General features: G+C 40.1%; 1 protein-coding gene across 1 annotated transcript; it reads left to right on the forward strand.

The window, feature by feature from the left end:
* Positions 1 to 664: 664 nt before the first annotated feature.
* On the forward strand, positions 665 to 6,869 carry LOC110867992 (probable GABA transporter 2). The gene is made up of 6 exons (XM_022117076.2): positions 665 to 879; positions 2,451 to 2,681; positions 4,115 to 4,212; positions 4,301 to 4,487; positions 5,769 to 6,136; positions 6,301 to 6,869. The coding sequence occupies exons 1-6, from the start codon at positions 720 to 722 to the stop codon at positions 6,688 to 6,690; spliced, it is 1,434 nt and encodes a 477-aa protein (XP_021972768.1). The 5' UTR covers positions 665 to 719; the 3' UTR covers positions 6,691 to 6,869.
* Positions 6,870 to 23,389: the final 16,520 nt, after the last annotated feature.

Consider the following 23,389-nt stretch of genomic DNA (forward strand, 5'->3'; position numbering starts at 1 on the left):
TATATCCATTAGTTTTTTAAAGATAATTTTCTTTATTTGTTATATAAAATCATATTTATTCAAGCCGTGTGATACACGAGTATTTTTAAAGATATAACTTTTTTATTATTTGGTAAACAATATTACATTTATTCAAGCCGTGTAATACACATGGTTTTAAAAATATAACTTTTTTATTATTTGTTATATAAAATTACATTTATTCAACCCGTACAATATGGTTGTTATAGATATAACTTTTTATTACTTAATATTTAAAAATAATATTTATTCAACTCGTGCAATAAAGGGGTTTTTTAAAAATATATTGTTTTATTATTTAGTATATAAAATTTATTTATTCAACCCGTGTAATACACGAGGTTATAAACTAGTGAAAGTTATATTTAAATCGTGTTGTTAGGAAAAAAAAAGTATCCATTGGATACTACAAGACAAAAAAAATTATATTCTTTATATTGAAATATTAAACAAAACTAAACACAAATGTATATTTGAATTTAAGTACATTAAAAGGTGTTGTATTATAAATTTTGACTCATATATGTATCATAAAATAAAGTTTGACCTTTAACAATAATGTAATACAATATGATAATGATAATAAATATCAAGATCTGTTTGCCGTCTCGCTTTCAATGCCCAATTTTATACATCCAAGTTATATACTACGTCTCTTTCTGTAGCTGTCATTCTAATGCCCCCACATCATTGTTTGAATGATAAAACATTGCATATCTTTTGACTTTATCATCACTGTCATTATAATATTACACGCTTCTCCCTCATCGTTCTTGATGACAGAGGCTCCTCCGTCACCGGAAAACGAAACGTTCCGGCAGGGAGATGCAGGTGCCACCTTCGTCCTTGAATCTAAAGGTAAATTCTTTCTTGATTTCCAACTTTTGCCTTTCGGTCAGACTTTCTCGGTCTGGTCAGGTTGTTAACAGTGGCGTAACCAGAACTTCTTTATAGGCCGAGCTTTCTTATCTACTTGGTATAAATAGAGGGTCCAAATCATATTTTTACTAAAATATTGTTAGTTGATGCATTGGCAGCCTGTGAAAATTGACAAACCAAAGTAGAAGTCATTGTCATCGGTTTGAGGCTCGCTTGGAGCAAAAATTGCTCTGGGTTGAATCAAGGATTTTACCACATTGAGTAGTGGCGGACACATAAATTATTTCGTGGGAGCACGAATAAAAGGTTTAACCAAATTTTGAAGGGGTGTGATCGGAATGTTTTTCTATAAAATACACAAAAAAAATAAATTTTAAGCGGGCGCCCGCCCACCCAAGGCTTGCCTTTGGGTCGTGAGTTTTCTTTGGAATGGTGGCATAGTTTGTGATCGCGAGTGTGGGTGGCCTTTTGACATTGTGTTTACCAAGTGGTTGGGCTATTTTTTGGTTGTTAAAAATCTAGAATAATCTAAGATATTAGAGTAAATTACTTTTTGAGTCACTGTGTTGTAGTGGTTTTAACCACTTGAATCCAAAATAAAAAAAAAATTAACGCCCTGAGTCCCTAGCTGCTTATTTTATAACATTTTGAGTCCAATTTTTTAACACTTGTACTTTGATTTTGGACTCAAGTGGTTAAAACAAATAAAACACATGGACTTAAAACGTTATAAAATGAGCGACTAGGTACTCGGAGCGTTAAACTTTTTTATTTTGGACTCAACTGATTAAAACCATTAAAACACAGGGGCCCAAAAAGTAATATACTCTGGATTTTACATATAAAAGTTCTAACAAATTCGGTGACAGGGGTCAGTAGACACTATTGAAGTAGTGGTTAGGTATAGGGGTGCAAACGAGCCGAGCGGCTTGCGAGCTACTCGAGATCGGCTTGAGAAAAAGCTTGAAACGAGCTGAGCCTTATCGAGCCCGAGCCGAGCTTGAGCCTAAAATAAAGCTCGTTTGTTTATCGAGCCCGAGCCCGAGCCGAGCTTATGTGAAGCTCATTAAGCTCATCGGGCCTTATCGAGCCTTAGTGTAAACGAGCCGAGCTTATTTAAACTTGTTTACAAGCCGACCTCGAACCTAAAATTAATCTTATTTAGTAAACGAGCCCGAGCCCAAGCTTCACTTATCGAGCTCGCGAGCCTAAAAAGTCTATTATTTATATTATTTTTATTTAATATATTAATTAATAGATAATAAACGAGCCGAGCCCGAGCCAAGCTCGAGCTTGAGAAAATACCAATGAGCCGAGCTCGAACTTTGAAAACAAAGCTCGAATCGAGCCGAGATCGAGCCCTCATAAATTAATCGAGCTCGAGCCTGAGCTCGATCGAGCTCTTATAAATTAATCGAGCTCGAGCCTGGTCGAGCTCAGGCTCGAGCTCGGTCTCGGCTTGGCTCGTTTTGCACCCTAGTTGGGTCCCTTGGTAACGAAAATAATGGTTTCCAAATTTTATTTTTAATATTTTTGTTGTTGTACTGTAGGTGAATGGTATCATGCTGGATTTCATCTAACTACTGCCATAGTGGGGCCCACTATACTTACCTTACCGTACGCATTCAGAGGGCTTGGATGGGGTCTTGGATTCTTTTGTCTTACGGTCATGGGGGTGGTCACTTTTTACTCTTATTATCTCATGTCCCTTGTTCTCGAGCACTGTGAGAAAGCGGGTCGAAGGCATATCCGTTTTCGGGAACTCGCCTCGGATGTTTTGGGTATGTCCTGTGGGTTATGTCCACATAGTTATTATCATTTGATTTATCTTTATGTTTGTGTGTTAATGATTATTCTATCATTAGTTTGAATATTCGAATAGTTGTTACACGTTTGTAGTCCGAGTACATCTATATACACAATACATACATAAAAAATCGTCCCTGCTAAGATGCTTCTGCGACGAATGCAACATTAACCCACATCATATCAAGCATACATACATACATGTACTTTAACCGGTACCTCTTTGTCAGTTAAAGAATAGACCAACAGCCAGTAGGACGACGATGAGATTTTCTTTTGAACAACAAATGTTACTCTACATAACACTCGTTATTCTAAAATATTCCCTTTGCCAAGGTTTGAACTTGGGACCTCACATCTAAGAGACACGTGCCTCTACTAGGTGGGCTAGCAGAACTGAACCGTCCGGTGATAAAATTGTTGGACTAATTTGGATTGGATCGAGAAAATCAAAAGAAATAAAAGATAAAGTTTTTGAATTTGGAGAAAAAGTTAGAAGATGAAGACTATCAAGAGTTTAAAATGTGGTTTAATTGTTTTAGTTTATCCTGTTTCTTTTCTGTCTATTTAATTAAGTTATGAGTTATATTAGACCAGTGGGTATGGGAGGCTCATCCCCATGAGGATGGGCCGCCACGTAGGAGAGGCTTGAAGAGGATGGACCCCTTTATATATATATGTGTATGAATGTCTAGATGTGTGTGTGTGAGGAGAGAGGAAGTTGGCCCGTGAAAACCGGCTGTGGGGGACGATTATGACGGGGCTGGGGGGTGGAGCTGTTGGGGCGGCGACGGGAGGACGGGCCGGAGGACGGAGCCCATACCCTCCGGTCTTAGGAGTTTAGGATTAGGATTTGTTTAGCTATATAGGAATTTTGTAAACCATATTAATAAAAGAGTTACTCTCCAAATTGGTTTTGTTTGTTCTTTAGTATCCTTAGCCTTCAGAAGATCCCAGGGTCTTTCTTGGATTGCGTACAAATTGAGGACCGAGAACAGAACCTGCTGTAGTAATTTCAGGTTGGTCTAGGGTCGGTTCCTCGGTTTTCTTGGATTGGCCTGGGATATGTTCACCCCTAGTTTAGAAGTTAAGGTAGTCATGGCATTTCAGCGCACGTTGTTACATTTTACAAAATGCATTGATTTGGGTTATATTTCGTTTCGTACGGGTCAAGGGGTAAATTGAAAAAAAAAAAAAAAAGGGAACTGGTCAAATGTGTTAAAGCTCACCCAAAGTGTATTGTATATAGATAAAACCTCCTATGTAATTTGTAACCATATTTGATATGCTAGTTAAAAAAAAATTAAGATTTTGGTCTAAAATTGTTTCAGGTCAATCCGATTTGACCTGTACCAAAACAGAGGGATTAGTTTATGTTAACGTGACGTATTATACACGTTTTTTGTAGGGTCTGGTTGGATGTACTATTTTGTAATTTTTATTCAAACAGCTATCAACACTGGGATAAGCATAGGAGCAATCTTGCTTGCAGGGCAATGCCTTCAGGTATGATAAAAGTCCAACAATATAACCATTAAATCTTACTCGAAAACACTTTAGATTGCTCTGTTAACATTCGTTTGTTTCCGTTTAGATAATGTATTCGGCTGTTTCTCCTGACGGGCCCCTTCGTCTATGGCAATTCATAGCAATGGTGACAATGGTGATGATGGTTCTTTCTCAGTTACCGTCTTTTCATTCTCTTAGGCATGTCAACTTGGCTTCACTTTTCTTGAGCTTAGCCTATACATTCATTGTTGTTTTTGCTTGTATCCATGCAGGTATAAGTTTCTACCTTGTCTAAATGGATGGGTCAGACGGGTTAGGTAACGAGTCAAATCGGGTCAGGTATAGTGATTGTCAAAATGGGTCGGGTCAGCTTGGGTTGGGTTGACCAAGCCAATTTATATTCAAATTTTGTATAAATATTTAGGTAGTGTTCATTTCATGGAATGTAATTGAATTGAAATTTGCATAGGAATTGGAATTAGAATTTAAACATTCCGATAGGAAGTGGAATTTGTTGGAATTGGAATCTACCGATCTCAGCTTGCTATCCTGTGTGCCAGTTCGGGTCAGCAACGGCTGGGTTGGGTCGAGACGTTTTGGGTCCGTAACGGGTCGGGTTGGTTCAAGACGTTTCAGGCCATTAACGGGCCGGTTCGACTCAAGACGTTTCAGGCCACGTTGGGCTGGGTTGGGTCGAGACGTTTCGGGTCATTATCGGGCCGGGTCGGTTCAATACGTTTCGGTTCATTAACGGGTTGAGACGTTTCGAGTCGTTAATGGGTTGGGTCGGTTAGAGACGTTTCGGGTCGAAACATTTTTGACATCGGTGACCGGTCGAAAATTCCAATGACTTTACTTGAATAACTTCAAAGTTGGGAGGATTTTGAATTCCTTTGGTTTGGTTAAAGGAGTTTGAAGGAATTCATTTCCAATTCCTTTGCTAACCGAACACGATCAAGAATGGAATGGAATTGAGATTCCAATTTCTTTCTTTGTTGAAACGAACAACATAAGGAATGGAATCTAAATTCCAATTCCATCCAGATATTGTGAAACTTGTGAAACGAACACTACCATAGTTCGGGACATTTGACCCGTTCGACCCATTTGATTTGACTTGTTAGATTTGAATATTAACCCAAATCAACCCGTCATGTCCTATGGACATGATTTTGAGGTTAACTATAAACAATTACTGTTTAAATTTTGTATAAATAATTAGTTTGGGATTTTTGACCCGTTTGACCCATTTGACTTGCTAGATACAATCATACAAAACACAACCTAAACCAACCTGTCACTGTCCTACTAACATGATTTTGATTTTTGAGGTTGATGAGAATCAGTTACTAGTTAGTCTGGGACTTTTGACCCATTTGACCCATTTGACCTATTTGACTTGTTAGATGCAAAACATAACCCAAGTCAACCTGTCATTGTCCTACTAACATGATTTTGAGTTTGGGATTTTTGACCCGTTTGACCCATATAACTTGCTATATTTAAAACATAACCCAAATCAACCTGTCTTACCGACATGATTCCAATTGCAGGGGTATCGAAAAATGCACCTCAAAGAGACTATTCACTAGAATCATCAAAATTTTCGGTGGTTATGAGCGCATTCACTTCAATCTCTATAATCGCAGCCATATTTGGAAATGGAATAGTCCCGGAGATACAGGCTACACTGGCTCCACCGGTAACAGGGAAGATGTTAAAAGGGCTTATGATGTGTTACTCTGTGATTTTTGTTACATTCTACTCGGCTGCGGTCTCTGGGTACTATGTGTTTGGGAATAAAGCTAGCTCAAACATTCTTAAGAGTCTTATGCCTGATGAGGGACCCGCCTTAGCCCCAACTTGGCTTCTGGGACTCGGTGTGGTTTTCGTTCTTCTTCAACTCTTTGCCATTGGACTGGTAGCATCTCTTACCTTTTTTAGTGATTGATTACTGTTGTTTCGTCGGTGATACTCATTTGCGTAGTAGTGATTGAACTTATTCAATACGTTCACTTTTAGTTATTTATTTTTTTTACATTTACGTTTTTTATGTTTTAATTCATAAGATTTGTTTTACAACAGGTTTATTCTCAAGTAGCTTACGAGATCATGGAAACAAAATCCGCAGATGTGAATCAAGGGATGTTCTCAAAACGAAACTTAATCCCAAGAATGATCCTGCGATCGCTTTACATGATATTTTGTGGCTTTTTTGCCGCAATGTTGCCATTTTTCGGGGACATTAACGGCGTTGTTGGAGCTCTAGGCTTCATTCCACTGGATTTCATCCTTCCAATGCTTTTATACAACATGACATACAAGCCATCAAGATCTTCATTCACTTACTGGATCAATATCATTATAATGGTGGTCTTTACGGGTGTTGGCTTGTTGGGTTCGTTTTCTTCTGTAAGAAAGTTGGTTCTTGATGCGAGTAAGTTCAAGCTGTTTAGCGACGATGTGGTTGATTGAGGAGAGACTAGACTTCAAAGCACAATGATAGATGAATGATGTACAATTTTTGTTGCAGGAAGTATATATAAACCCTTCTTTTTATACAGGAAATTGTTATACTCCTTCAATTTCAAGATGTTCTCACACCACATAAATTTTGTGACAATTTTTGATATAAAACAAATCAGGTTCATGCTTGTCTTTGCTTAACTTTTGCTATTGTTTTTACTGATGAAACCCAAAATAATTGGAATATTGTTACTATCCCATTTTAAGTGGTTTTTTCTCAAGCTAGTTGAGATTCTCAACATTATCACAACTATGGGCGAAGCTTTTAAGGGGTAGGAGGGGGCGGCCGACCCCCGAACTTTTCTCTCAGTAGTGGAGAGTATGTAGTTTTTGTATAGAATTTTTTGGGTATATACGTTTTCGACCCCCTCAGTTTTATAGAAATTTTTAGGTCCGGTGATTCACAACAAAAGCTCACAACCACACAACATAATGAACACATAGTCATAAATTCTCTGAGAAGAAATGGAGTCCCTCATACTAGAGTTAATAACCCAAGTAATCCTTGTAGTTTGGGTGTTGGGACCCAATCACAACCTAGGGGTTTAACTTTAAACGGTTGAATCTTTTAAGTTATGTAATTTTATTTTATAGCAAGTTTGAAGTATAAAACCAACTTTTGTTACAATCTATTAGTTTATATAAAATGACTATTTTATCTTTTTATAAACTAGATGAACTGCTTATGCAACTTACTTAAAAGAAAAAAAAAAACCCAAACTAGAATTGCCTATGTAACTACATCTATTGAAGATAGAAGATAATATTGAAGATAGAAGCTAATATAACATACCAACTTTATTAGAAACAATTTTATACACTATTATAACACTAATAGAGAGTATGGTAATTTCTTACTTACCATACTCTCGGATCTCATAGAAGACCACCGATGATAGCCCATTGATTTTATTTAAGACGTAATAAATAGAATACTTTTCATTTGATTTCTTCAACTATTGATAAGAATTTAAAAGTCAAGTTTTATTTAAAGTAACTAGTTTAAGAACCCGCGAGTTTCACGGGTGGCTTAACACAAACATATAATATTTATTGGCATTGAGATGAACTTTGTAATGCCACGTGCTCACTACTAACGGAAACTTACTTGAATTATCAACTTCATGTCCTGTTACCTGTCGGAAGAAAAAAAAAGAGAAAAATTAACGATAACAAAGAAAATAAAATGAGTAAGTTCTTGGAGAAAAATTAACCATAACTAAGAAAATAAAATTAACGATAACTAAGAAAAAAGTACCGAATATATATGTCCCCACTTCACTAACAGAAGAATAAAAGAAGCAATTTATCAATCTACCAAAAAGCATCAGGAATCTTACATTCTTACATGTTTCTGATCACATTTTGAGAACCTAGCACATACTTAGATAACCTAAAAAACCGTTTCAATATACATGCGCACGAGTGACCTTAGTGTCAAAAATAGAATACTTAAAGAAACCTCATAAATAACAAACAATATATGTAACCATCTAAGTAGGAGTGCATTCCCTTGTAAATAAATAAATAAATAAATAAATAAAAAACTGTCGATCCAATCATCGCAGACAAATGTTTGAAACTCAATACTGCCCCGTGCGCGATACAAAACGTCACGCATATGAAAAATGATATCATCTACAATCAAGGAATTCTAACGCTTTAGCCGAAGGTGTTAAACCATGTTGAGAAAGGTACTCGGGATTACAGAACTTGCTTAAATGCCTCATCCCACTATCACACAAAATTGTTACAATAGTATGACCCGGGCCCAATAATGTCGCTAGTCTCATTGTTTCAACACAGTTCATTGCTGAAGAACTTCCAATAAAAAGCCCATCATTCTTCAATAGGATTCTGATCAATGAAATGAAGCATTAGATTTGGAAATAAGAATTAAAATGATTTATTATTATTTTTTAAATAAAAACAATTTAGGAGACTGTAAGTTTATATTAGTGTGATTACCCCTCAAAATGTAACTCATTTCAACTGTAATCAATGTTTGATAATTGGCCCGTCTAACTCATCCGACCAGTTTTTAATTTTAGTCAATGTTTGAGATTTGGCTTGTTTGACCCGTTGGAGACAACTATAACCCAAACTGACTTGTTTATGGATAAACGGGTTGAAAGCGCCACCTCTAGTGGCAAGATTGGTGGGTCGTGTGACGATCGATATAGGTTAGATAGATCATTTCAGTATGGGTTAAAATTGCCCAAGACGAGTTGACCCGGAAACTTATTTTTGCTCTTTCTTAAAAATAAATAAATTTTCAACCTATTTAACCGGTTCCCATTTTATAACTTTTTTAGCCGTTTTAAGATGAACATAACCTAATCGGCCCATTTAAGTAAACGGATTGAAACTGTCACCTCTACTACAAACTAATACAGGTATAAAGCATAGATATTAAGTGCTACATGGCATAATTACCTAAGAATATAATTTTTCTTGGAGATACAGATCGATTGCGTACCTAGACATTTCGACAGCTTCAATATCAGTATCTTTAAAAGCTCCATCAAGTTGAGCCATTTTAAAATTTTCTGTTCATCTATTAATCCCAATTCCTTCGGTTATAGTATCAAATGGATTCTTTAATCTCTTTACTTCAGCCTCTTATTTTGTGTACATCACTCCCCTTGTAACCTTGTTAAACAAACCGGAACCAGGTGGGTCCGCAAATAAGGAACTCAACATACTAACACAAATAGCATAGTTGAACAGATGTATAACTAACAGAACTGAAAACTCAAAAATTAATCTGATACCTTCAACTTTTGATAATATAGTCTTCTTCTTTGTCAACAAAAAAAAAAACGAACTGAACCTCTCAACCTACTGTTCCAACAACCAACAACCACACAAAATCTCCTTCTTCCTTCGACAACTCACTACCAGTATAGCTTACGAGTCCGACCTGAAACCTGACCCAAACTGTTTAAGATCCCACGAGTTTTGCGGGTGGCTTAACACAAACATATAATATCTACTGGCATTGAAGCCCATGTATGAACTATACCAGTCTTTAGATACACCAATAAGAGGTGCTAGTGTCCACTTCAATGTAACGTACTGTAGTATCATGTGAGGATATTGCCTTCTTTTGTCAATGACTCGTATAGAACCTTCATGCCCTGTTCAGATGAAAGTTTTAGAAAAAAATGTAAGCAACATAAAATATGAAAATAATCTAGCTTAAAGATTGCTTCTTATGTCATAAACCTGAGTCGATATTGTCTTTGATATTATGCCAATTATGCACTATACAGTATTATTGTAAGCCAGTTCTTCGCTCATACCGCCTTTTATATACCTTCTAAACAAAGACTCGACAATACCATGCACCGCACTAAGTAAAATACCTAATATTTACCAAAAAGAAAACAAATTTATCATACTGAATATGTCAAGGCCTTGATTTTAAAAGACATGAGGCGCTCCGAGATGTTTAGGTCCCAAATGTCAAGGCTGGAGGTGTACAACCAAAATCTACATATCAACCTTCTTCAATCTTAATTCTTACCAAACTTGGGACCCACATGTGCATGAGGCGACACCTATTGCTTTTTAAAACCAAAGGACTACTATACAAAGTCAATTGAAAAAAGGCTCACCTCAGTGGCTCTTCCATCAACATCCTGTACACACGTACAATATTTCTTCATTTAAATATCTCACAAGATATATACAGAATAAAGAAGAAATGCAACCTGGTGAACAGCAAAACTTGCATTGATTCCAGCTCCATTTATTTCTTTTCCTTGAACATACAACCTCCTAACAGATGGACCCATTCCTTTGGGATGTACAACAACCACACTTATGTTCTTGGGGAAATCAAGAACAACTTATTGCAGATGACCAAGAAAGAACCCATGGGATAACCCAAGTATGTTGTTTGGCTTCATGTGTGAAAAGATTTTCTCGTAGTTATCCGCTTGCATTAACTACAAAATCACATCAGCTCAATGATCTTATACTTAAGAGACTATACATTGGTCAAAACGTGCCAAACCAACAAACCCGAGCTGAACCAGAAATCAATAATAAAACCAAGTCACTGCCAATGATAGCCTCATAAATATTTCCAAAGGCACCGGTTTCTTCAGTAAGTCTAGTAGCATACAGTAGTTATGAAGATCACATACGTGGTAATATATCTTAAATAAGTAAAGCTCAAAGGGTTAACTGGCCTAAAATGACACATATATCCAATTGGTATTAATGGCAAATTGCATGAATTGAAGGTAAACTAATTAAAACCAACATAAAATAAAAAGTGGGTCCTCTACCTATCAAAGCACAAACAAAATAACAGTAAAATTTTAAGAATAATAATAAATTTGTAGCAGTCCATTAATTCAACGTTATCACATTCAAGTAATACTGAACTAAATAAGCTTGAGACTATCATGCTTGTAGTTTCGCTATATATATTTTTTTCTAAAACAAACCATTTCAACTCGAACCCATTATGATTAGCTACCTCACACTTCAAATTCAACCCAAATCCATTTCGGGCAGAAACTAATTTGACCCAAACCAGTTAGGACCTGTTACTTGACCCTACCCGACTCTTTCAACCCAAACCACTTCGAACATAATCCATGTTTCATTCGAACCTATTACAATCAGTCACTCGACCCGATTCTTATACATAAAAATACCCAATGTTGAAGTAACCAAAACCAGTTTGACAAACCCCTAGTCTACAATTTAGAAGTCAAATAATTAGTTCATCTCAAAGTGCTCTATGAGTTCATATATTTGCAAAAATTTTGGAACATGTATATTTGATATGTGTGAACACTTCAAAAGGTTAACAAAATGAATTATTTAATTATATTTATGTTTACCCTGAGCTTACCCGAAATCGCAAAAACCATCGTTATAAAATTAGAAAAAAGTCCAAAATAAGAGCAACAATAACCATAGAGATAAACATTAGGCGATTTCCAATAAACAACAATTAAGAAAGCTAACCTTCACCAGCCACAAAATATAACACCCCGTGTTTTCGAATGTCAAAGTCAAAGTCAAAGTCCAAGTCAACTTTGACTTTCTTTGACTGTAAATAGTCTATTTTATATTTTATATTTTATTTGTATTATGTGGAGTAAGTGTTGTAATCAGAAAGAATCGAAGTAATCGAATGTTTTAACGCGAACCGATTTACGACTGTGAATAGTAGGAAGTAACAATGCGATAAAGTTAACTAATCAATAATCAAACCGATCTAACTATCATCGAACTCGAATCTCGAATTACGCGAACTTTGGTTGTTATTATACGTGTGTGTGTGCCTTTTGTGTTACCTATGCGTGTTTACTTTATGTTTTGTGTTTCGTGTGGTGATCAATCGAAACTCGAACCGAAACTCGAAACTCAAACCGAATGCAATCGAAATCGAATTACGACAAATGGTAACGTTAGGATAGGGTGAATTATAGATGATTGTATGTTAGATATAGTAGTTGGGACTGAAAGTAATTTGAATAGGAAACTCTATCGTACTCGTACCGTCTTCGATCGAAATCGAAATATCGAAAAATCGTCGCACCGAACACTCGAACCAGGCTGCTATTCGATCAGGCTGTCAGCCGATCGAACAGCCTAGCCGATCGAACAGACTGTTCGATCGAGCAGGCTGTCCGATCGGGATGCCAGCCGATCGGCCAGCCCTTTCCTCTTTTGGAGCCTATAAATAGGGCTGTCATTGTCACTCTTTACCACTTTTGGAAAGCTCTGACCGACCAGCCCGTGCTCCTCTTCTTTTCTCAGATTCCTTCGATTCCGGTAAGTTTCCATCCTAAATCTTGTACTTTGTTGATCAAAACATGCTCCTACACCTTTCTATCTTTCGAATCTTGATTTTTAACCGTGAAATCACCAAGATCTAAGCATTCTTGGATGATGTCATCATGGTGTTCTTCAAGAACACCATGTTTTCGCTTCAATCCACCATGAATAGCTCGGATCTAACCGATTTCCACATAAACAAGCTAAGATCTACCGAAGATCTAAACATTCACACGATGTGAAGGATTGAAAGAAGGAATTTCAACGTTCTTTCAACTCTTTTACACTCAATGCCTTCAAACCGGTAGAAGCGGAGCTTGAGTCAACTCACCAAATATTCTAGTGGATGAGTGGTTCAAGATTCGGATTCTATCTACGAGGTTCACCGATTTCGGGTTAAACATTAAACTAACCGTTCCGAACCGTTCACTGGCCGGATTTGGGTGATTCCTGTCCGAACAGGTAAAACAAGTAAGAATGGAAGTTCCATGGTTTAGCTCGTTGTCAAACTACCTCGATATAACGTCAAATAACCAGAACAGCCAGGTGTTAGACGAACAGGCCGACCAGGTCAGGATGCTGGCCGAACGGTTAGGCTGTTCGAACGAACAGCCCAACTGATCGAACATGCCAGCCGATCGACCGGGCCAGCCGATCGGCTAGCACGTGGCCCCACAATTTGACAAGCTCATGAGGTATGGTATTGAACGAAGTAATGTCCGATAGAACAGTTGTTCGTCAAACATTACTCCTCGGATCATGAGATACTACGCTTCAACACTTAGTCGATTTTCAATTCGTTTGTTGCATAGGAATGCCACCCGATCGAGTATGCTATTCGATCGAGTAGGCTGTTCGATCGAGTGACATCCTGATAAGGACTACTACTGGAGTTCCTAGCCGATCGGGTATGCCGACCGATCGAACGGATCGTTCGATCGATCGACCTGAAAGGTAAGAACACTTCAGTGTTCTCAAATACTACAACGAAAACTTCAAAAGTTCAAATCCTCACACACAAACACATTGAAGGGGTAAGGTCCCAAAAACCTCACAAAAGAGATATGGGACCATACCACCAACCGGTCTTTCAACCCTTCTAACCTTGCGCGGCTGCGTACTGGTCTTACAGAAGGAAGAAAGAAACTAACAAGCGATAGTTACGCGCCCAAAGGGAAACCTGAACCTTTGCGCTATCTTCCATTTAACAAGGGATCGAAACCCGGAGATCAATATGTCCGCCCAAATATCCAGACCAGGATATTATTTTACCCAGGCTTAGGATCTATCCAACTGTGTGCACACTGTAAGGTGCCACACCAGATTACAGCAGTAATCTTCTAGAAGAAATACCATCATGCACCACCCAGACGGTTATAACCGTCTGGACACGTGTCACCATCACAAACATTCCTGAAATCACAACGATAGCATGTGATCGAAGAATGATCTCCACTTGGATCACTTTCCACGTGGCAATTCCCTATCCATAGGATCAAGTCACGATCCGTGTGCACCCACGTCAGATCAAAGCAACTTAACGAAGAGTAAAGAGACTTAACGGAAGGAAAGATAACCGCTACGGTGTTAGCATCTTCCGTTATCTTTTCAATAACAGATTTTCCCTCCCAAACTCTTGGTTATAAATAGGAGAATACTTCAGGTAAAAATTCAGATCCAATTTCACTACTAAAACACCTTTATCTTCTCCATACAAATACTTATTCTCACACCGGAGTCGGGTCAAGGAGAGAACCCTCTTCTCCCCTTGACGAGGCTAACGGTACTCTGTTTTGCAGAATCACCGGAGAAGGAGCTCGATTACCACTGAACCAATTGAGAGAGAACTAACCCTTTATGCGGATTCAAACCCCCTAGATATCTCGGTTCCGACCATTTATCTAGTGTTTCTTCATTGGCGCCCACCGTTTTCTCAGTTTTTCTAGTTTCTATCTCGTTTCGGTTCAGTTCATTTTCATTTTTCTGTTTTTGCACATGGCAGAAAATTCATCTTCTCACCGACAGCCTGGTCCTCGACCAAATGTCGGAAACAATTTACCAGTCGAAGGGATGGTTGAAGAGGCCTCAGACGATAACGAGGTCCAATCTAATGGAGCAAATAACCCTGTTACTCCAGGGATATTTCCCACAAATCCCGCCCAATCAATTCTACCACCGGGGGAAACTCCGATATCATGGTATGTCCGGTCACAAGGAGCATTAAATGCAGTATATACACAATTGTGTGCTCAAACCGCTCCCGTAACACAATCGCGAAGGCCGGGATCTAGAGCTCATGCTTCCCAGCGAGAAGAATCAACGTATGATGGAACAAACAGCTATCAGAGACAACACCATGAGTCACAGCCTCGTCAAAGGCAATCAGTTCATGATAGGTTGGGTTCCCATTGGGATGCTCACACCGATGAATCCGACCAAACGTATCGTTTGAGCGCCAACACCAGCGTATTCAACAGGCTGCACCCAAACTCTAACAAATCCAGGCCTCGAGCGGTTTACAACCCTGAGGCAGAGCATAATTACGACTTAGTTTACCGCCCTGCAGAAGCAGCGGAGAACTCGAAGTTTATACTGGAAATAGCTTTGGCTCCGTTAGAAAGGGCAAAATTATCATCTAACGTCGGCAAATTCAATGGGTTAACTGATCCTGACGATCATCTGAGAGTCTTCACCAGCGCAGGTTTGGTCGGCGGTTGGACTCTTCCGCTTTGGTGTCATTTGTTTGTTCAAACATTAACGGGGCCAGCGCGAATCTGGTTTGATAATCTACCAACGGGGCAAATCGAGTCATGGAAAGACCTGCGCCAAAAATTCTTAACACACTTCAGCCAGCAAAGGCGCTCCATGCGGGATACGTCCGATGTCATGAACATATGGCGTCGAGATGATGAAAATCTGGAAGATTTTATAACCAGATATAATAAGGAAGTATTGGAGATCGGTGGTGTCCACGAACAGCTAATCCGTGCTCAGTTTAAGTACGCGGTTAGATGTGACGACATGGTCAAAGTGCTATCCGGAACAGAAGGCCTCCCCAAGAGTTGGGAAAAGATAATGGCGGCGGCCAAGGTTTACGCATAGACGGAGAAAAACCTTACTACAAACAGACCACCACCACCACACAGCAGGCCCACAGACTTAAGTACAACGGGCGAGCGAAGATTCAAGAAATCATGGCGCGAGTCATCTGGAAGTCGCTCCTCTGAAGACGCTCGCGCAACGATTAACAGACTCTCTGCTCAGAGAGATAACAAGCATGAAAACAGGGAGAGGCAGTGGACCCCACTGACAAAGACCCCGGCGGAAGTCCTGAGTACCGAGGATTATCAGTTTAAACCGCCAATCCCGATGAAGAGTAAACGTGGTCAGGACCTGGCGCAGTACTGCGAATATCATAAGGATACTGGACACACCACAAACAATTGCATTTCCTTGCGCACCGAGATAGAGAAAGCCCTCAAAAATGGGGAGTTTACGCATCTACTCCAGAATATGCGCAAGGAGATAAAGCAAATCACCCGGGGAGAAGAAACCTCCAACAAACGGGCCAAGACTTAAAGGACTCTGCAGATTTCCCCGCAGGAAAAAACGTCAAAAATGGCAAAACTACCAGGGAGTAAGTTAAGTTCCATCTAATTATTAAGACCTTGTAATGCCTCTGCGCTTTATCCATGAATAAAAATTACAAAGTTTCTATCATTTGTATTTACAAAATGCATGCAATTTCTTTTTAGTAAGCACGAAAACATTATGGTAGTATAAAATAAGCTCCATTCGCGGTCGGTGATTACTTCACAAACGACCATAAACTCCACGCACGAGCTTCATACCAACTTCATTCGCCTTACTTAAGTAAAAGCAATTGTACTCATGCAAAATATTGTAAAGGCATTCAAACAAATAGAAACATATTACTTTCAGCGTACAAATACGCCCTGACAAGATTCAAACACGGCAGTGTTTCGAGCTTTACGAACAGCGCAACAAAACAAGGATATACATCCTACAAAAAGAAAAGGGGGAAAACACAAATTGTTCAGAAACAAATTTCACCCTACTCTAAATCTTCTTCCTCATCAGGGAAGACTTCTTTAAGCTGCGCTACCGGATCGTCCGACTGCAGCGCTACATTTATCAACTCCATAACTGGGAGTTGTAAGTTATTAAACTCCGCCTTCATAGAAGCAAGCGCGGTCGCAGTATCTACACCAAAAGTAGCAGACTTGCTATCATCCCAAGTAACTTTCAGCGCACTCGTTACATGTTGGGAGCATTCTGCATAACCTTGCGCATAACCATCCCGCCGCGCAGCAACCACTAAATCCGCAACAGTTTTATCCAGCTCTTTAGAGTTTAATACAGATTCAGCAACCTATGAAACCAATCAACAGCGGTTAAAACAAAGAAAAGAAGAAAGAGCCAACGCAAGCGCATATATAAGGTAGGAACTTACACAGGCAATCCCACGATCCTTCAGCCAGGTTAAGTCGTTCCTTAAAGGCTCCAGCTCGCTCTCTGCTGAAACCCGCGCCATCTCTGACTGTTCCAATTTCTCTTCGGTCGCAGTCAAGCGGCGAGAGGACTCGGCATGTTCAGAACGCGCAAGCTCCAGGTCCTTTTTCAGTTGTTCCTGGTCAGAAACCAAAGCAGTAAGTTCCTCTAGTTCCTTATCCCTAATGGCAAGAGTGCTTAAAGCTTGTACCTCCCGTTGCTCGCTACGTTCCCTATGAGAACGCGCTTCTGCCAACAAAACCTCCAAATCAGTTTTCTCTTTCTTCAATCTCTCAACCTCCGCATCTTGATTCTTCAGCTTTTCAACATCAGCTTTGAGGTTATTTATAATAATACGAAGATTTGCCTTCTTCGCATTATCCTTTTCACAAATCTTCCTCCAGTTTTTTCGTTCTTCAGAAAGAAGAGCAGCTTCAGCCTCGGCCTTTCTCTTCCAACCAGCAACAGACCATTCCTCAGTCTTCCGCTCAGCCTCAAACTTGGCTTGATCATCTTTTAGTTTCGCCATCAATTGGGCCAGACGTTTCTCATCATTGGAGAATTTCTTCTGAGCCGCCACGAAAGATTTCTGCTCCTTATGCATATTATACCACTCCCGAACAATACGGTGGGTGGTAGAAACATGAGAGGCGGTCTCAGCAATGTAAGACTGATAGGCCTGATCACAAGATCGGCTTTCCTGAAACTTGACCTCCCCAGGCGGAAATATCCCCTGCAGCCAATCTTGGCACACATGCCAGTCCGCAAAATTATCTCCCTTCTTCAAATTCCAGACAGGAGCGTGAAGGTCAGCAGCATCTTTCTCCGAATAGCTCCGATAGTAATAATCTCCCAAAGTCTCCTCTGGACGGATGGGAGATTGCTTACTAACACCAGCTGATGAGTCTTGTTCTTCAACTGTTGTCCTCTCAACATGCTCCGGCGTAGTATCTGAAGGAGCAGGAGTAGGAATTTTTTCGGTTGACCCTCTCCCTTGATCTTGAGTAACCACCTCAGGAGCCGAAGGATTATCCGTATCATCCACCTTACCTAGGCCAGCATCAGCAGGCCTCTCGATTTCAACAGGCTTCTCCGCATCATCATCAGCGCCTTCTGCAGCGTTCGATTGAACAGTTGCAGAAGCATGCGGAGGAGTAGGAGGAAGTTCTTCATGCACCACAGCTTGAACGTCTGTGGGAGTTGGAGCAGCAGGAGTTACTGTAAAAGTAAAAATCCATAAAAATCTAACCTGTAAAAAGGAAACAAGAGAAGATGCTGCTTACCAGGAACAGTTTCCGTAACAAAAGCATCAAGATTCCCCCTTCGAGTAATCTTCTTTCTTTGAATCTTCTTAGGAGGCTGATCCTCCGCGTCAGTATCAGTTTGTTTTCTCTTGCTCGCTCCTCTTTGCACCAAATGCTCAGGACAAGATTCCAAGTCAATTGGATCATCTGGGTTGGAGGGAGGAATATCAGCAGAATCTTTCGGTTCTGGTTTCGGTCGCCGAATAGTAACTGCAGGCGTAAGACCCTCCAAAATATCAGAAACCACCACATAATCACACTTGTCAGAAGAATGGCGCATACCTTTCTTCTCAACATTTTTAACTTTGAAAGATTGAGTCTTTCCTGCATCACCTTTCTTGGGCGCAACATTACTAACCGTAGCGCGCCTTTTCCTCTCAGGGCCTACGCCCAAGTTTGACAACTCACCTATAAAGCGCAAAGAACAATTAAGGCGCGAGTAAAAAATTAAGACGGACAGTGTGCACAATCTTACCTGTGCTAGCAGCAGGAGGATCAGCCAAATCTGCGTCCCGCGGAAGAGAAAAATTCCTTGCAATACGATCATACCAAAATTCTTCATCAGGATTTTTCTTAATGGTGCTCATTCTCCCCCCTTCTCTTTTGTAGGCAACAACATACAGTGAAACAACTGCAAGAGAAAGAAGACAGGCTCAAAAAAAAAAAGAGAGAGAGAAGAAGAAAAGAAAAACTTAAACCATACCATGGCCCCCCTCTGTGTATACAGGCTTGTCGTCCCGATCCATCTTCCAGTTTAAACTCATCCCAGCCCCAACAAGGGCTTTCTCCGGCAAAGCAATATTAGATACCTCCTTCAGATCCTGGTACCAAGTTTCCTCATAAGGGGTCCGGAGTGTTTCAATAGGAACATCTTCTTTTCCCCTCAACACCATCCTCACCGGAATCACTCCGGCCTTGATAAAGAAGAATTTCTGTTTCCAATCATGGAAAGATTTCGGAGGATTGAGCAAAATCTTCTTTGCAGTAGCTCTCTGAACAAAAGAGTAAAACCCCTGGGTACAGTGCATTTGATGAAATACCCTAAATCGAGGAACGGTCGGCTCAATATTCATAGTCCGACACACGAACTCAAAGTGTCGAACCCTGACCATACCAATAGGATGCAGTTGAGAAAGATGAATATTATAAAATATAAGGATGTCAAGAAGAAACGTCGTTGCAGGTAAACGGAAGTTGCCATCACAGAAAAAATCCCAAAAGAGGGTAATATACCCAGACGGAGCATCGGCCGCTGTCTGCCCTTCTTCAGGGTACAGAGCACCCCAACTTTCCGGAAACATAAGATTCCGAATCAAACCGTCAAAAGACCCCCTCGGCCACTTCAATGGTGGAAGTTCAGTAGACATCTCTTCAGCAAGACCCTCTTGATGTTCTCCGATCGACATAAACAAAGGAAGAACAAATTTTTATTTCAAAAAAAAGAAAGGAAGGGGAAAAGTTTCAACGAAACAATGATGGCAATAGGAGGTTACCCAAACGTTATATACTTATCGCAATAAATAGCATCGGGAACCGTCATAGCAATTTTTTCGGATATCACAGTCCCTCAGAAGAGCAGAAAAAGTACACACGCGCGTGAAAGGCACGGATAACAGCATGTACCTGACAGTGTCAGCTTGATCTACAGCCCTAGCTGTACCATCCTATAAAGACAAAGGATTTTCAAAATCCTCAAAATAAAATGGAGCCTTCTCATAGAAGATTTCTCACTCAAAAACATCTCTCTCTCCTAAGTCCAGTGCTCCACTTATTTGCATAAGTACAACACTAGACTGGGGGGACTTGAAGGGGTAAGGTCCCAAAAACCTCACAAAAGAGAGATGGGACCATACCACCAACCGGTCTTTCAACCCTTCTAACCTTGCGCGGCCGCGTATTGGTCTTACAGAAGGAAGAAAGAAACTAACAAGCAATAGTTACGCGCCCAAAGGGAAACCTGAACCTTTGCGCTATCTTCCATTTAACAAGGGATCGAAACCCAGAGATCAATATGTCCGCCCAAATATCCAGACCAGGATATTATTTTACCCAGGCTTAGGATCTATCCAACTGTGTGCACACTGTAAGGTGCCACACCAGATTACAGCAGTAATCTTCTAGAAGAAATACCATCGTGCACCACCCAGACGGTTATAACCGTCTGGACACGTGTCACCATCACAAACATTCCTGAAATCACAACGATAGCATGTGATCGAAGAATGATCTCCACTTGGATCACTTTCCACGTGGCAATTCCCTATCCATAGGATCAAGTCACGATCCGTGTGCACCCACGTCAGATCAAAGCAACTTAACGAAGAGTAAAGAGACTTAACGGAAGGAAAGATAACCGCTACGGTGTTAGCATCTTCCGTTATCTTTTCAATAACAGATTTTCCCTCCCAAACTCTCGGTTATAAATAGGAGAATACTTCAGGTAAAAATTCAGATCCAATTTCACTACTAAAACACCTTTATCTTCTCCATACAAATACTTATTCTCACACCGGAGTCGGGTCAAGGAGAGAACCCTCTTCTCCCCTTGACGAGGCTAACGGTGCTCTGTTTTGCAGAATCACCGGAGAAGGAGCTCGATTACCACTGAACCAATTGAGAGAGAACTAACCCTTTATGCGGATTCAAACCCCCTAGATATCTCGGTTCCGACCATTTATCTAGTGTTTCTTCACACATCCTTCACAAGGAAGAAACAATCCACTCGAACAGTCCAGCCGATCGAGCCTACCGGGCGATCGAACAGGCTGTCCGAACGAATTGTCCAGCCGAACGAACAACCCACTCGATCGAACCAACTGTTCGATCGACCAGGCTGTTCGACCCACTTACACTTGTTTCCACTTTACGTGTTATTCATCGTTATGCTATCGAACTGTCCAGGCTAACTCTACTCTCAAGCGCTCCCTTCAATCCATCAATCAACCGCTGTGAGTATACTCGATCCCTTTTTGCTTTTAGCACTTTTGGGTGTTACATACGTTACTTATCAAAACCACTATCGAACACACTACTCAATTGTTTGAACGCTAACCGAATTTCATGTATTACGTGACTAAATGAATGCTTGTTGATTGTGTTTACACGTGGAATGCTGTCTACCTGCCTTAACGACGTAGTACTATAGTTTGGACTCAGCACCCGTTTACACGGGGGTTGTTAAGGACAATTACTTGCATGGATTACGGTGGTAATCATGTATTGCGAACCGTCTCGGACGGTCAACCCGCAGTCACTGGTATCGAGAGGTCCATGTCGATAATTAACATGCTTCGTTTTCTTCTATATACGTGCTGGTTATGCGTAAACTATTTCGAACTCTATATGCTATTATCAAACTTGTATGCTCACCTTTACATTATATGTATTGACTTTATTTTAACGTATGTGACAGGCAATTAGGATGCTTATCTGCTAGGAAGGCGAGCTAGGAATAAGCGTCTAGAGCATAGTTGTCTGTAGATCTTGCAGATCGAGTCTCTAGAAGCATTGAACAATATTTATTTTATTTAAAATCTAAGTTGTCGGAACAGAATATTTGACTAGATGCTTGTCTGTAATAACTTGTTTTATTGTTTGGGATACGGTATGGGACGTATCATTTAAACTAAATAGTAATGAAGGTTGTTATGGAAACTTCTGGACAATCTGTTTCGCTCAGTGCCATGCCCCGATGATTCCGCCATCGGTTGGGGTGTGACAGATTGGTATCAGAGCCATAACTATAGGGAATTAGGCAGCACACGACCTAGTCCGGGTCGCTGTCTTAGAGACCTAGACTATAGTCAGGAACCAACAGACCAAGCTTAGGTATGCTATATTCCGATATTCTTTGCTATCACTACACTCGAATTTTCGAATAAAATCAAGCGGTTTGGTCAGGATTAGGTGTGAAAACCGCAAACTTCCGACTAAATTACTTGATCAATGCTGATTTTATCAATTTATCAATGAATTCCTCATTATTTTCCATAACGAACGAGGAGAATTATACCAAATCAGGAGTGAAATCCATATTTTGATGAATAATCTCCTCAAATTTTACTAAAACAAGGAAGAAATTGCTAAGCCAGGGGTGAAACCCGAACCTTGGCAACTTATTCCAACTTTTACTCATCTCACCAAAGCCTCAACGGACTCCAACGACCTGAACTCACGAGTATGACCTAGGGAATACGGGTTGAATGCCCAAGAATCGAGGCAGAAACACGATCTCGAAAAGTTGGAAAGTGACGACAAGTCGATTATGAATAGTCGAATCGCTTTGGGTAGTCAATGTCTAGTAGCCGCAGACAATTTACTTCTCGATTTTATGTGTTTCGATTCTGAGCCCGCAACCGCAGACTCTGATAATTCGTCGATTCTATGTGTTTTATGTGTGATTACCTGTTTATGTGTTTATTTTGATGATTCGTTCGATTTTTGCTATCACTTCGATCAACACACACGACTCGCATTGCTCTTCTATCTCAAAACGGTAACAAGTCGCTGCAATTCTAGACGACACTATGCTAGGATATACGCTATACTATGTTGTACTCGACATGCTATACGAATATGTGATGCTATTCGATATACTACACGCGATCGCTATATACGAACGACACGCGAGCCTTGAATGATAGGATCTTGAGGCTGTCAGAATGCTATATGTGCTTATAGGAGAACCTCGTGCTTAGTGCTTCTGTGTTTAAATGTGTATGTGCTTCCGTGCTTACGTGTCTCTGTGCTTTACGTGCTTATGTGCTTCTGTGATTTCGTGAATCTGTGGTTATGTGCCTACATGTTTATGTGATGCGTGTTTCGACATGTTCCTAAGCTTTAGCAAGTAGTAAACGTGTGAGGTGAGATTCGATTTGTTGTGTCTGAGACATACGATGATGTCTTTGCAGACCATGTCGTCATCTGGACACCGAACCCCACTCACTCGCCAAGAGAAGAGAGACAGGCGTCTCGCTACTATCATCGCCAAGAGCGTGGCAAAAGCTATGAGCGATGTCTTTGAAAAC

Source organism: Helianthus annuus, chromosome 7, assembly GCF_002127325.2.
Source record: "Helianthus annuus cultivar XRQ/B chromosome 7, HanXRQr2.0-SUNRISE, whole genome shotgun sequence".
Lineage (NCBI taxonomy): Eukaryota > Viridiplantae > Streptophyta > Magnoliopsida > Asterales > Asteraceae > Helianthus > Helianthus annuus.